General features: G+C 42.1%; 1 protein-coding gene across 1 annotated transcript; it reads left to right on the top strand.

Moving 5' to 3' along the window:
• Window positions 1-807: 807 nt before the first annotated feature.
• On the top strand, window positions 808-2,139 carry LOC123395838 (GLABRA2 expression modulator-like). Its single transcript, XM_045090872.1, has 4 exons — window positions 808-1,067; window positions 1,164-1,265; window positions 1,378-1,658; window positions 1,727-2,139. Exons 1-4 carry the CDS (start codon window positions 986-988, stop codon window positions 1,913-1,915), a joined length of 654 nt encoding a protein of 217 aa, XP_044946807.1. The 5' UTR covers window positions 808-985; the 3' UTR covers window positions 1,916-2,139.
• The last annotated feature ends 13,014 nt before the right edge of the window (window positions 2,140-15,153 follow it).

Raw genomic sequence — 15,153 nt, 5'->3', positions numbered from 1 at the left:
TGATCATCATCATTGAAGATTATAATTATTTTCTCCCGTTGCAACGCACGGGCCCTCTTGCTATACATATAAATATATGTAGACATACTTTAAAGTGTAAATTCATTCATCTTGCTTTGTATGTACTCCCTCCGTTCCTAAATATAAGTTTTTAAAGAGATTTCATTAGGGAGACTAAATACGGAGTAAAATGAGTGAATCTATACTCTAAAGCATGTCTATATACATTCGTATGTAGTTCTGTAGTGGAACCTCTAAAAAGACTTATATTTAGGAACGGAGGGAGTAGTTCATAGTAAAAAAAAATTCAAAGACTTATATTTGGGAACTATGAAACATCTTACAACACCGATTGCATTGACGCGAACACAGTCATCGCGCGGCAGTCACAACAAGCAAAATCTTAACCCAGAAAAAACAAAACACAGGCTGGTTCTTGTCATTCCCAGATTCCCTCAGCCGGCGTCAAATCTTTTAAAAAAGAGCAGGCCTGCCGGCCCGGCCCGGCCCGGCGCAGCTGTGCCCGTCACGTGGAAACAAAACGTATCCCCTCCGAAGTCTCCGTCCACCAAGCCTCCCTCCGCTCCGCTCCGCCCGCCACGGCACGGACAAACGCGACCGGCGACAAACCAGTCCTGTATAGTGGTACAGTAGCATCTGCTCCTCCCACCACGGCAGCACCGCACCCTGCCGTAATAATCAATCACCACCACAGGAGTCGGTGCACCCGAAACGTCACGAAGACGGCAGGTAGGTGACCCGGTCGGTCCTCATCATATTCCCGACTTCCGGGTTCAGCAGATTACTATATCATGGCAAGTGCGAGCCATGTGATGTGAGCTGCTACCGTAGCTAGCTAGCTAGCCATCGGGCGGAAGCAACCATCCCATTTCGACACCCGCGGCGGGCACGAGGCGGAACATTCCAAGGTTTCCAGGCTCCGACAAGAGGAAGAAGCGCGGGCTGTTCTGCTGTAGATCCAGGGATGCAGGCACCCGCCGGGAGAACGTGGTCGCCCATGGCGACGGAGGTCAACCCCTACGCGATGCCGGCGCCGGCGCAGAAGAGTACGTGCGCGCTGCGCGGTGGAGTTGTAAATGTAAATGGTTGATTTGCTACTGTCTGTCACTGTCAGGCCGCTGATGGAAACGAGCTCTACGCAGGCACCAAGGAGACGGTGAAGAACGCGCTGTCGCTGTGGGGGCGGAAGGTCGGCGAGGCGACCCGGAAGGCCGAGGACCTGTCGCGCAACACATGGCAGCACCGTGAGTTATGCTGAACCCATCACCGGAATGGATTCATGTTCCTGGCTGGAATAGATTAATTAACACGTAGAGTAGAGGGTTGGTTGACGGTTGTGTGGCCGATCTGCTGCAGTTCGGACGGCGCCTAGCATCACGGAGGCGGCCGTGGGGAGGATCGCGCAGGGGACCAAGGTCCTGGCGGAGGGCGGCCACGACAGGATCTTCCGGCAGGCCTTCAGCGCCCCGCCGGACGAGCAGCTCCGCAAGTCCTATGCCTGCTACCTCTCCACGTCCGCCGGCCCGGTCATGGGGGTCATGTACCTCTCCACCGCCCGGGTCGCCTTCTGCAGCGACAACCCGCTCTCCTACGAAGCCGGCGGAGGCGGCGACAACACGGAATGGAGCTACTACAAGGTACCACACTCTAGCTTTTACTCTTGTTGCGATCTTGTTTTTAGATGAACTGAACGACGGTGACGCAGGTGGCGATTCCTCTGCACCGGCTGAGGGCGGCGATCCCGTCGGCCAGCAAGCTGAAGCCGGCGGAGAAGTTCATCCAGCTCGTGTCGGTGGAGAACCACGAGTTCTGGCTCATGGGGTTCGTCAACTACAGCGGCGCCGTCGTGCACTTGCAAGAAGCTCTCAGCGGCTTCCACAACCTGCAGGCGTGACGACGACCACCACCATCGCGCCTGCGGTCTGTGGTAATGGTGCTTTCGCCAATCGTCCGGCGTGGGAGTGTTTCTGCAGTTCCTACTGTTTTCGTGTTTGGCGTTGCAGAGCAGCCGAGTAATTGCAGCATGCTGTTTACTGAGAGCATTCACAGGATCATGTCAATATTATTATTTTGCGGGGAAGATCTTGACAATATTGATGCGAGTACTTTTTTTTTAAACGACTGTGTCTACATAATGTCCTTTTTTTTAGTCGTCCACATAATGTCCTTGGTAGACAACAATTATTTTGGAATTAATAAAAGTTAAAAATTGTATTACGAATTTTTATGTTTGGTCCTGCTAAAGAGGCCCGAGTCGTTGTGTCAACAATGGCCAAATGGGGCCCATCCCAAAGCAGCAGGATGCCCCCACAACTGCCATTGTCCGGCCGTTGCCAAAGCTCTCCGCAATCACAATCTCCGCTCTCGCCCTTCTCGTCGCATTCGGGGTAGAGCAAGTTGCCTTCCTTTGATGATAGAGATGATCACCCTTTTCTGTGTTGGAAGCCCATTGAAGACCGGCTGAGCCGGGGACGTCGCCTTGTCCCACGGGTCACCTGCGGGATCGAGAAGTGGCATCTAGAGGAAGGGAGGGGGGAGGGTTTGAAAATACACTTACAAGATATATGACCAATTTTTAATTTGCTTGAATTTTAGGCAGATTTTACACAAGTTAAGTTGCATCTATATGTTTTTACACATGCATATCTAGAGATCAAGCCGCGCAAAGTAAATATCATGCATTTTCAAGAACATAAAGGATGGTAGAGCATGAAGATCAAACGCAATAAAGACACGGAGATTTTTGACGTGGTTCCGATAGGTGATGCTATCGTACATCCATGTTGATAAAGGCTTAAACCACACAGGGTAGTGGTTGCACGAGTCCACGGATGGCTTCACCTACGAAGGGCTTCACCCATGAAGGATCCACAAAAAAACAACCTTGTCTATTCCACATGTCTTACATCCACGAAGGACTAGCCTAACTCGTGCTAGATCTGCACGAAGTAGGCGATCTCCTTGCCCTTATAAACTTCTTTTTTAACTCCACACGTTTTAAAGGCTTCCAACGACACCTAACAAATCTAGGAGACACCACTTTTCAAAAGGTAACAGATGCTGTATGCATAATGAACGCATTGCTCTTGTATTTCAAAAGATAGTCTCCTCAACACTCAATCACTTCCTAACATAATTTGGCTTGGTAGAAGAGGATGATTGGGTGGAAAGCAACTTGGGAAGGATATAAATCAAGATTCATATGGTTGAAATGGAATATCTTGATCCCAACACACGAATAGGTGGTTCTCTCTCATAAAATGGTTGGTGGAAATGTAGAAATATCCTGAGTGCTCTCTCTACGGAAGAGAGGGGATGAGGTGGTATTTATTGCCATCTCCAAAAATCTAACCGTTACAATATCATTTCCCAACTTGATAAAACCGAAGTAAAAACTCGCTTGTACATACTAGTGCAAAATGTCCTAACTTTTGGCTTCTTGGTGAGACCGAAGGAAACATCTCGGTGAGTATGGTTCGGCTTTACCTAAACAACTCCACTACTTCGGCGGCTCCAAAAGGTCAAACTCAAAAATGCCGAATTTGGACAATTCGATACCAGCAACTTGGTCACTGCTTTTCGGCGTCATCGAACCAAATCTCGGTTGTACCGAGCTGCTAGGGTTTGCCTTGGGTTCTGCCTAGGACTAACTCACTAGAACCGAAATGGAAATGTTGGTGTCACATATTTTGGTTGTTTAGGTTTTAGACAAAATATTTTGTGAGAAATAGGTTGAGGTTTTTTGTGGCATATCTCTAAGCATTTGAGCAACCAGTTCATCATTAGTACCTCATCTCCTTTTAATAGTATTGGCTTCCCAATGGACTCAATTGTGATTACTCACATAAACAAAATGTAGAGTCTTGATGCTTTTGCCAATAAGATTCATTTCCATCTTGGGGATCCATCTCACAATTCCTAGCCATTTCAATCTTTGGACTTTTCCTGAAATATATTGGATAAAGTTGTTAGTCCAAGAGACAATGTATGTTGTCATTAATTATCAAAACCATCAAGGGAGCATTTGTGCTCTAATAACCTCCTGGGAACGCAACGTGTTTTCTCAGGGCAATGACAATCACAACCATGGCAACGATGACCAAGGCAGTTCCACGTAGTTCTGAAACCACACACTCTGGGACACAGGATGACATGTCAAGGACAAGACGGGAGATGCTAGGAAAGACATGCCAAGACACCTCAACAAGACCCGGGTGACCACCACAATGGCGAGGAGGCTCGCGGCTGCTCCAAAGAGAAGGATGAAGGCGTCGCGTTAGTGCTCTGTGTTACTCCCACTCCTCCACAACCTCTCCATAAACACCCCCTCCCCGCATGAAGTATATCCTGAGCAGGACCCCGTCACCGTGTTCTTTTCCTACGTCAGACGCGCTCTATCCCCAACATCGTACATGGAATGCATGTAGATGGAAATCGATAAGCATGATCAAGGTGCTCTCAAATATGTTGGCTCTCAAAGATGACAGTCGCTCTCCACTACGCTCTGCACCACGCAAGCATGCGGCGTTGGCCGATGACAAGCTCAAGGCCCGAGAGATCCTACCCTGCATCGCTGGCCTCGTGCCCCCAACGCTCCTTCCCCTGCATCAACTCTCTTGCACCAGCTACGGTTAGGCATCACGTCTCGTTGGTGATACAACATGTTACTTCTCAAGATCATGGGTGCGCGGGGAGACGACGCCCTTAGCTCTTTACTTTTGCACTTTTAACATCCATTTGGTAAAGAGTGATATCATGGTGATTGGCATAAGCAAGTAAAATTCTAATGGACTCAAGTCTGGCAACATGGGTATATGTCTCACCATAATCCATACCTTCGACTTGAGTGATCCTTGAGGTAGAAGGCGGGCCTTGTTGCATACTACTTGTCCATCTTCATCTTGCTTGTTGCGAAACACCCATTTTGTTCCATTGATGTTGTGCTCGTCCTTGGGTTTCTCCACTAGAGTCCAAATTTGATTCCCTTCGAAGTTGTGTAGCTCTTCGTGCATGGGATTTACCCAATCCGGGTCTCCAAGAGCTTTGTCCACCTTCATAGGTTCAATACTAGAGATAAATCAGTAATACTCACAAGAGTCAGCCAAATGAGTTTTAGAGCGAGTGATTCTCCCCGACCAAATATCACCAGGTATTTTTTTGATGGGGTGATTCTTGTCCACTCTTGCCTGAACTCGAGATAGCTTTTGAGTTGTGGATGGTGGAGCTTCCTCCTCATCATCATCTTCATCGTTGTGGCGGTTGTCGTTCCCTTGTGTAGGTGGTGAAGGAGGTTGAGGTGGACCATCTTGATGTACTTCTTTCTTTCCTTCGTCTTTGCGTGTATCACTTGTGGATGCATGCGTGTCATTTTGTGGTTCACCTTGACGTGAAGCTGGGGCTTGCACTTGAGTTAATGAAGTACTTTCCTTCACCTCCATGGGAGGAATCTTGCCTATGGATAGATCTTGAATTGCTTCTGAAGCATATTTTTATCCTACATTAATTGGCAATTTTTCGACTTGCAAACCATTAGTCTCATGATACTTCACATCTACCGTCTCGAGTGCAGTTGTTGTAGACATGGTAAGTGTGAGAGTTTGATCTGTAACCAAGTAGGAAACCTTCATTTGATTTAGCAGCAAATTTAGAATGATGACTCTTACCAAGAATGTAGCACGACGAATAGCCTAACGTATCCAACATGGGGTTTGTTACCGGTGAGTAGCTCGTATGCTGTTTTCCCCAAAAGCTTGTGAAGACAAAGTCGGTTGATGGCATGACAAGTTGTTTCCACCGCTTCTGTCCAAATGTGTCTTTGAGTTTTGTACTCCTCGAGCATCGTTCTCGCCATCTCTACTTCGTCAATAAAGGTATCCACATTAGCATTCTTGAACTCTAATCCATTTATGATCCAAATTTTCTTAATTTTCACTTTAAAATGATTTTGGGCCTTCCTAGAAAAGTTGTTGAAGATATTTCAAAACATGACGAACGAAACATGGTCTTTCAAAGAGTTTCCCTAACCCACGCCAGTGCCCATCCAATCCTAACATCAACTACATCTCGTAGCACTAATCCGGCCAGAGTCACAACAAAGATCAACCAAGCCTGAGCCCATAATGACTTGTGGCTGAATAGGTAAGCTTCCGAGCTTGAAGTATTTTTCCATCTCTTTGAGTCTCGGTGGATCTTTCCTCATGATGACTGGCCTATACCCATCTCATTAGGCTAATCCCACATGGTAGATCTCCGGGGTGTTGTGTCAATCCCACATGGCAAATCTTCGGGGTGTCGTTCAATCAATTCCACCTAGTAGTGTGTATTAAAGTCTTGTCTTGAGTCTTGAAATATTGATGTCTTGAAGTTATAGGCCTTGAAGATGCCATCATGAAGTTGTAACACCTGTAATTACCTTTCCTTCAAATAAAAATTAAGATTTCTGTGGGGGTCTTCCCTACAGTTCCTTGTCAAAAAAAGTTGTCATCTTAGGCATGAAGTCCTCCTTCTCACGCCACTCACGAACACTCATACGAACCCCGTCTACTATAGCTGCATAAAAATCAATAACGTCCCAGTGCTTGATAAAAGGATAGTGTTTTTTCCTACCTCATGCATTATACTCAAATATGAAATTTGAATATCACTACCGCAGGAGGTGGGGAAATGGTGACACTAAATGCAATAAAATCATAGGTATGAATTGCATGGTTAAAGTGAACTTGCATCATAAGTTGATGAAGATAATATCGCTCTGAGAACAATAACTTGATAGAACTATTCATCGCTCCGAGAAAGTCTATATAATCAAACATAGTATTCACGTAAACACACAATTCTAGCAATCAATACTAACAATCACGAAGCAAAAAACAATTAGCAAAAACTCTTGTAAGGAGATGACGGGCATACTTAAAACAAAAGTTAAAAGAACAAAACTTTCTCAAAGCAACCAAGAATATTTTTTCTATGAACAAACTATTATCAAGATCAACAAAACATCAAAAACAAATACCTAACAGAAAATATTTTACTAGCAAAAAGAATTACTTTTGAAGAATAGTAAAGAACTATGAAAAGTAACACATTAAACAATATAAGTTTTTGTCCAAACAAAACACAACAACAAATAAAATACTAAGATGGTAAAATATCAGAAAATAAGAATATAAAACAAATAATATAACATAAAGTATTTTTCATAAACTTTTATTAGCAAACATAAGTAATTGAAAAGCTTTTATTAAACTCTACTTATGATCAAAACAATGTTAACCTTGTATTAAATAAAAAAAAATCAACTTTAATACAAATTGTTTCTGATCTGAACCAAAGTTAAAAAGAATAAAACTTATAAAAATATTTATAGAAAGTATTTACCAATAGGAATTAATTTAGCAATGAAATCAATTTGAAATTATTTATTGAACTAGAATTGATTTCATGCAATCAAGCTTAAAACAAGAAAACTAAAGTAAAAATAATTTTATTGAAAGGCTATAGTTTACTGACAAAAATTTAAAACAATTTGTCACAAGTGACAAAAGAAATATATTACAACTATTTAAAACAAATAAGTTAAAGGCTAAAACAAACATAACTAAAACATTACTCTTTTTTGGTGTAAAAACTTAATTTAAATTATTCTAAAAATTCCCAAATTATACCCACTCATAAACAAAGTTATAAGTGACCACTACCAAATAGAATCAACTTAAAACCTATTTTTAAACTCAAGTTATTCACAAAACAATATTTTGAGAAAAAATTGTTTGAATTCAAATTTAAATAATTCAAATATGGGAAATCTTTATATTTATAGAAACTATAAAAAAATTGTGGCACAATGCTAAAATAATCACTTAAAACAATTAAAAAAAATAAAAGAAAACTGAGTAAAAAACTACTCAGCAGACGCGGGACTACGTGGCGATATTCTATTGGGTGCAAGGAGTGCGTGTTGTAAAAAACTAGCGGAGGCCCGCATGGTAGAAGAAAACATTACCCTGAGCTTAAAAAAGGGGATCTAATCTACCCCGTCGATTTAAATCAAATGAAGGAGGGAGTTGCCGATGGCTTATAGTGGCGGGGTGGAGCTCCGACGTTGTTCTGGTGGCGGCGATGACTCGGGGTTGATGCACGCGAACTCTCTAGTGGGTCTCCCACGACAGCAAGAGCTCCAGTGGATGCAGTGGTGAGCTGCACGTCGAGTGGTGGTCGAAGGCAAGGTCGGGGATGACAGGGTGACAACAACGAGCTTCGAGATAGTGATGGTTCTCGGGTGGTCGTCAGGGAGGGAGCTCCGACGGGTGGTCGAAGGCGAGGAGACTATTCGTCACGGGCTTCAATGGAGAGTGCGTGAGTGGCGTCAGTGTGAGGTGGGGTTGGCAGTGCGGAGCAGGGCGAGCTCAAGGTCGCGACGACGACCTCTATCTCGAGTGAAGAATTCTCGCAAGGTCGAGGGTGGGGAGAGGGGGCTTCGGGCAAAAACGGGGTGCGGGGCGCGGAGTCTTTATGGGGGCAGCTTCTTGGAGGAGGGTCGACGTACAGATGGAAGGAATCTCGAAGGGATTTGAATCCGCGTAGGCGCTGGTGAGAAAGGAAAGCGAGAGGGAGGAAGAAGGAAGGTGAGCGGGGGCAAACGAGGATCGAAAGTTGGGGCCCACTAGTCAGCGAGGGAGGGAGGGAGGGAGGGAGAGAGAGAGAGAGAGAAGGGAGGTGTGGCGCGCGTTGGTGGCTGATCCTAAAGGGATTCGGATCCGATCTGGATCTGATCGGGCCAGATTCGTATATTGGGCCGCGTTAGTGGTTTCCTAAATAACGCTTTGCTTTTCCTCTTTTTTTAAACGTTTTCCTTCTATTTAAAAACTGGAAAGTATAACGTCAAAAGGAAAATAAATATAACTACAAATATAGGTGTATTATATATAACAATTATTAAAACAATAAAAGCAATATGTTTAACATTTTTCCACAACCAAAATAAATACTTTTTAAAAAATATTTTTTTAAATGCCCAAAATGATTTTGAAATCCTATTTCAAATATTTTCAAAATACTCCCTTTGTCCAATAACCTTCAAAAATACCCCTCATATGGAGGGTCATGTTCCTCCTCTCATTTTTTGAAGTTAGGTAAGAGAACTTGAATTCATGTCACAAATTAAAATTGAAATAGGACCATTAAATTCCAAATTGAAAATTTCAGTAGTTTTTCATATCCTTCAGTTGAAGAAGTCATGTCATCTTCTCTCTATGAAATTGGATTTTGAATTCAAAAGAAAGTTTTGGGAAAGACCTTTTATTCTCTCTCTTTAAAAGCTTCAAAAAGTTTCAAATCTCACTCAACTTCAATCAATCACTCAAACAAGCAAACAAACAATAAAAAATATTTATTTAATTTAACAGCCCAAATTAAACCTATCCCGTCCTCGAGATTCAAAGAGGCTAGAAAGAAAAGGTTAGGGTTTGGGGGTCTTCTAGCAAATCATTGGCCTTCACAAAAGGTCTTGGGTGCTACCACACTTACAAATAGAGTTATTAGTCCCTCAAATTCATGCCATTCCTCTGGGTCTTCAATATCTGTCTCATCACATTTGACACAATAACTCATTTGTTGATGCTCATCAGATACTGGGTCTTCTTAGCTGACAAGTCTCATGATCGTTCTAAATAACTTATCGATGATCTCATGGTGGTCTACCATTTGTGGTTATCCTTTAGTGAAATGGGTCTTGGATTCATCCTCGCCGTAAAATTTCCTACGTTTGGCAGCAACTGCCATGTACAAGGGATCATCATCGTACCATTCTAAGGCTTAAACAAAAGCTTCAAGGATCATAGTCTATTTACTATTGGTAAGTCAATCACATTTACCATTCCGAATAGGAAGAGAATGATAAGAGTAAGTCATCATGGTGTCCAAGCCATGTCGCACTCAAATCATTACCTTGTATAAGGTTTAACGAATCTCGTATTCTGACACTTGGGCTTCCTCACAAGCATTGCAAAATTTCTCTTGTCGACGAGTGTAGTTCGAATAAATCCATTGATTCTGCAAGCTGAACAAAACATCTGGCGTTTCTTCACAACTCTCTGGTTTTTGTATCCTACTAATAAAATGTCGGCTCATCAACTATAGCTTCTTCCAAGTTTCTTCGTTCATGAGGGTAGTGCTTGATTCCTTATTAATCTCGAGGTCTATGGGTTGCAAGCCCACTTCAAAACTTGAACCGTCTTAACTAATCCTTTGAGTTACTATTATTCCATGTTCCAACATTACAACGCCTTTAAATCCAATAGTGCTTCATTACATCATACTCTTTGGGTAACCATGATATTAAAATAATTCTCATAATTAATTTTGGTACAAACTCCAGTCTATGGGATACATTTTTCTTTCCATTGGTCTGTTTACTATTAACATGTATTGGTTCATCCCTAAATAATATTCATTTCGTAATTAATCCTTTATTACATCCTTAATCTCTTCTCAAAACTCCAATTTTGAAAGTACTTTATTACAAATCTTGTCATCCACATTGTTCGGTATGGTTAAGCACTACTTCTAACTTTATTCATTTATCCCCTTAGAGATATTTTTAGTACCATTGGAACTTTGCGATGTGCTATTTGAAATCATCCATCTTTTGCTTTATCATGATGGCCATGAGTTTCATCTCCATCATCTCTGCACGCACTTCTCTCAGGTATTCCTGAGTGTGACAGAGTCTTGCTTTAAGTATTTCTCCAATCTGATGTATGGCTTCCATATCAGCTTCACGAATAGAATGAAAGAAAGTTTCTCGTGGTACACGTGAAATGAAGAAGTATTGTCCCATAGTCTTTGGACAAACTCTTTTCACACGGTGGAGGTGCACTTCCACATACCGAAGTTCCACTCTATTTTCCATGAAGAGGTAACCTTTGTAGACTGAATCTCCATCAAGATGAATGTGCTTCATCATATCCTTGAGGATCTTTGGGTAATCATGGTCACTATTTAGAGTCATGGTCGTTACTGAGCCCTTGAGGAAAGACTCATAAAGGTTTGTCATTTGCAGGTGTCAGAAAATGGGTACTCAGAATAATGTATGTGTCTCCTTGGTGAAATGTTGTTGTATTTTGAAAAGGTTTAGTGACCGTCTTGTCCATGGGTTCGAGGTTTTGTTGTGGGGAGGATAGAGAGAGAGAAATTCACCCACAAGCAACAATCAAATGCTAACTCAAGTTTCTATTGTTTGTAATGGGCTGATTTACTATGGTTTCGATACCAAGTCTTCATTCCTTCAGGTCTTCAATGCTCGGGATTTTTCCAATTTTTTATACTTCTCCCATATGAAGTGCTTCTCTTACTCCTTCGTAACTTACGTCTCTTGAAGTTTTAATAAATTCGAACCTACGAATATACTATTCTATCCAACCACTCAAATAAACACAAGATAATAACAACCAAGCATTCATTTATTTAATCAATTCTATAGTATCACCACCCACAGAAGGTTGGTATGGTTGATTACTTTAATTGCAAAATGTTCATATTTATTCTCTCATGGTGGGGCTACTACTAAGCTAGCTTATTCTATGTATTCATCTTTAGTGGACTTCTTCTCGTCCTACTTGATCTTCTTAAGTTCTTCTACCAGACCATCTGAGTTGACGCAGAGTTTCATGTGTTGTCCTTGGCATCTGACATAGTATGACTATCCTTCAGCTCCTGACGAATCTTCTGGAGCTCGAGGCCTTCTTCCTGTTTGGCTACCTTCAGCTTCTCAGCCTTCCGGTCCTGACGAAGAGCTTCTTTCTCAAATAAAGCTCCCAGAAGGTCCATTTGAAGGTTCTTGATGTACTTCTTCAGTTCTTAATGATACATGCTCCACCAGCCTTCTGCCATCGAAACCTTCCAAAGTAGTGGTTGCCTAACTCAGCATGATGACGACAACTTTAGCATGTGATAGCATCATGGACGGAAGTGTTCATGCCCATATCACAATCATGGTCTAATGCCCCATAGTTGATGTCTTCAGTCTTGGGGTCATCTTTACGTCCAAAAACTCGAGTCTTGATGCCCCATTATCTCGACTTCCTCTTAGTCACCTTGATCTCAGGTATCGACAACTTCAACATTAGGAGAAGTTCCACGAGGAATGGGACACCAAGAACTTCCACGTAGTGCTCTGTTTTGTTCAAAGTGTAGTTATCCATCTATAGTTTGAAATTAGGAAGGTCCAAGAAAAGAATTCGAAGGTTACAAGAGTAGTTGAGTATAAAAGTTGTCTCGGTCAAGGTTTTCCTATTTATAAGCCATTTTCTAGGGTCACGTCCTACAATCAACATGTGCTTTGATACCATATCTGTAGCAACCCGACTCAAAACGAGTTAAGCCTATGTGTATCTGTGCCATCTCTGGATCAGTATGTTGGCATACACAGTACATCAATGCATATAAAAGTGCAATCACATGTAAATAACGTAAAACTGATATATACCTCACGAGTCTCAGCGAAACCAGTCAAAACGTGTGTGGAGTCTCATAACACAAACGACAGGTTGAGCGTAGACTGTAACCTTAAATCATACTCTTACTCGTCGAAGAAATATCTGCAACATGAGTAGTTGCAACCATGTAGGTCAGTACATTTAATGTACCGACAATATCATAATAGGATAAATAGATGATAAATACTATTCTATATGCAAATGGCTTTGTGGCTCTAGGTATGAGTTTTTGCATAAAAGTTGGTTTTATTTTCTTTTTCCTACAATAAAGGAATATCACGAGTTTTCTCTATACAATTGTCTAATATGACATGGTTCCGCCAACCGATGTCTCATAGCCCGCACGTATCATAAGTTTCCCACAATTAGTTATCCTCAAGGTGTTGAGAGTTCAGAGCAAAATCCAAGTCCACGGGCTCAAATTGTCTGCAACCGGGGACACGTCTAATCGATTAGGTTTTAACTCTGCAGTGTCGTGCACTTTACCCACAAGATTCGTTCCCCCCTTGTAAGACCTCACGCTAGTGCCCATCTAGTCCTAACATCGACTACATCACGTAGCACTGATCTGGCCAGAGTCACAACAAAGATCAACCAAGCTAGAGCCCATAATGACTTGTGGGTGCACATGTAAGCTTCCGAGCATGAAGTATTCCTCCGTCTCTTTGAGTCTGGGTGGAGCTTTCCTCACGATGACTGGCTTATACCCAGCTCACTAGCCTAATCCCACGTGGTAGATCTCCGGAGTGCCGTGGCAATCCCACATGGTAAACCTGTAGGGTGCCGTTTAATCCATTCCACCCAGTAGTGTGCATTAAAGAATTTTCTTAAGTCTTGAAATCTTGAGGTCTTGAAGATTCCATCATGAAGTTGTCGCCTTTGAAGTGAATTCCTCCTTCTCACACCACTCACGGACACTCATACCAACCCCGTGACACTAAATGCAATAAATTCATAGATATGAAAAGCATGGTCAAAGTGAACTTGGCTGGTAAGTTGATTAAGATAAAATCACTCTTAGAATAATAACTTGATAGAACTATTCATCACTCCTAGAAAATATATATAATAATACATAGTATTCACATAAGCACACAATTCTAGCAATCAATACTAACAATAAAGAAGCAAAAACAATTACTAAACACTCTAGTAAGGAGATGAAGGAAATACTTAATACAAAAGTTAAAACAATAAAACTTTGTCAAAGCAACTAAGAAAATTTAAACCGATGTGGACTCCAAGGCGCTCAAGATGTGTGATAGCATGCGAGGGCTAGATCCAGCTAAGGAGAAACCAATGTGTGATCATGTTAGCAACAATAGTTACTCTTTGTCGACGACCGATCTTCTACTAGTTAGATCTAGGTTTGATGACCCACAAGTATAGGGGATCGCAACATTCTTTTATTGGTTCTACACAAGGGGAGAGAAAGAATATTTATGGGCCTTGGCTGTTGAGTTGTCATGTGAACCACACCTATAATACTAAATATCCGCAACAAACTGTTTAGTAGCACAGTAATATGATAGTTTGATAGTAGCGGTAATGGTAGCAATAGAAATAGTAGCAACAACAGTAGCAATTTTGTACTGATTATAACATCAGCAACAACACTAGTAACTTAGCGGAAACTAATATGAGAAAACTGTATGCATTGGATCGGTGGTGGATATTTTGATATTTGGATGACATTCATCATATAACGGTCACAACCTAGAGAGACACGGAGCTAGATACAATTCATCAATGTAATGTAGGCATGTATTCCGTAAATAGTTATACGTGCTTATAATAAGAACTTGCATAACATCTTTTGTCCTACCCTTCCATGGTAGAGGGTTCCATAAGGAAACCTAAGGGATAGTAAGGCCTCCTTTCAATAGTGAACATGAACCAAACATTAACACGTGGTGAATACATGAACTCCTTATACTATGGTCATCACCGAATGGGGTCCCAATTGTTGTCACTTTGGGGTTACGGATCATAACACACAATAGGTGCATACAACTTGCAAGATAGGATCAAAAGCACTCACATTCATATAAACATAATATGTTCAGATCCGAAACCATGGCACTCGAGACCTAGTGACAAGCGTTAAGCATAGCAACATCAATATGAAAACATAGTGGATACTAGGGATCAAACCCTAAAAAAATGATCTATTACATGATACTAGGAATTACTCACTCCCGGTGGTGAGCATCATGGGATTGGCGATGAACAAGGGTTGATGATGATGATGGCGATGAATCGCCCTCTCCGGAGCCTCGACCAAATTCTAGAATCGCCTTCCTAGTGAAGAACGGGAGTTGGCGGTTGCTCCCTATTGTAAAACGTGATGACAACTACTCTCTTAGTTTTTCCTCAGGAAAACGAAATTTATAGGCTTGGAATTTGGTCAGACGGTTGCGTATGAGCCTCACGGGACATCAGGGCATGCTATTGGGGGGGGGGGGGTAGGCTCATCCTCGGGGTAGGCGCGCCCTGTTGTCTTGTGGATAGCAGGTCACTCCCTCCAGTAGACCTTTGTTCTCATATTTTCTATTTATTCAAAAAAAAAATCTCCACAATTTTTTGTATGATTTTGAGAATTTTTATTTCTGCAGAAAAATAACACCAGGGTTGTTCT

This window comes from Hordeum vulgare, chromosome 5H, assembly GCF_904849725.1.
Source record: "Hordeum vulgare subsp. vulgare chromosome 5H, MorexV3_pseudomolecules_assembly, whole genome shotgun sequence".
Taxonomy (NCBI): domain Eukaryota; kingdom Viridiplantae; phylum Streptophyta; class Magnoliopsida; order Poales; family Poaceae; genus Hordeum; species Hordeum vulgare.
Note: the sequence above shows the minus strand (reverse complement) of the source record. Positions and strands in the feature narration are given on the sequence as shown.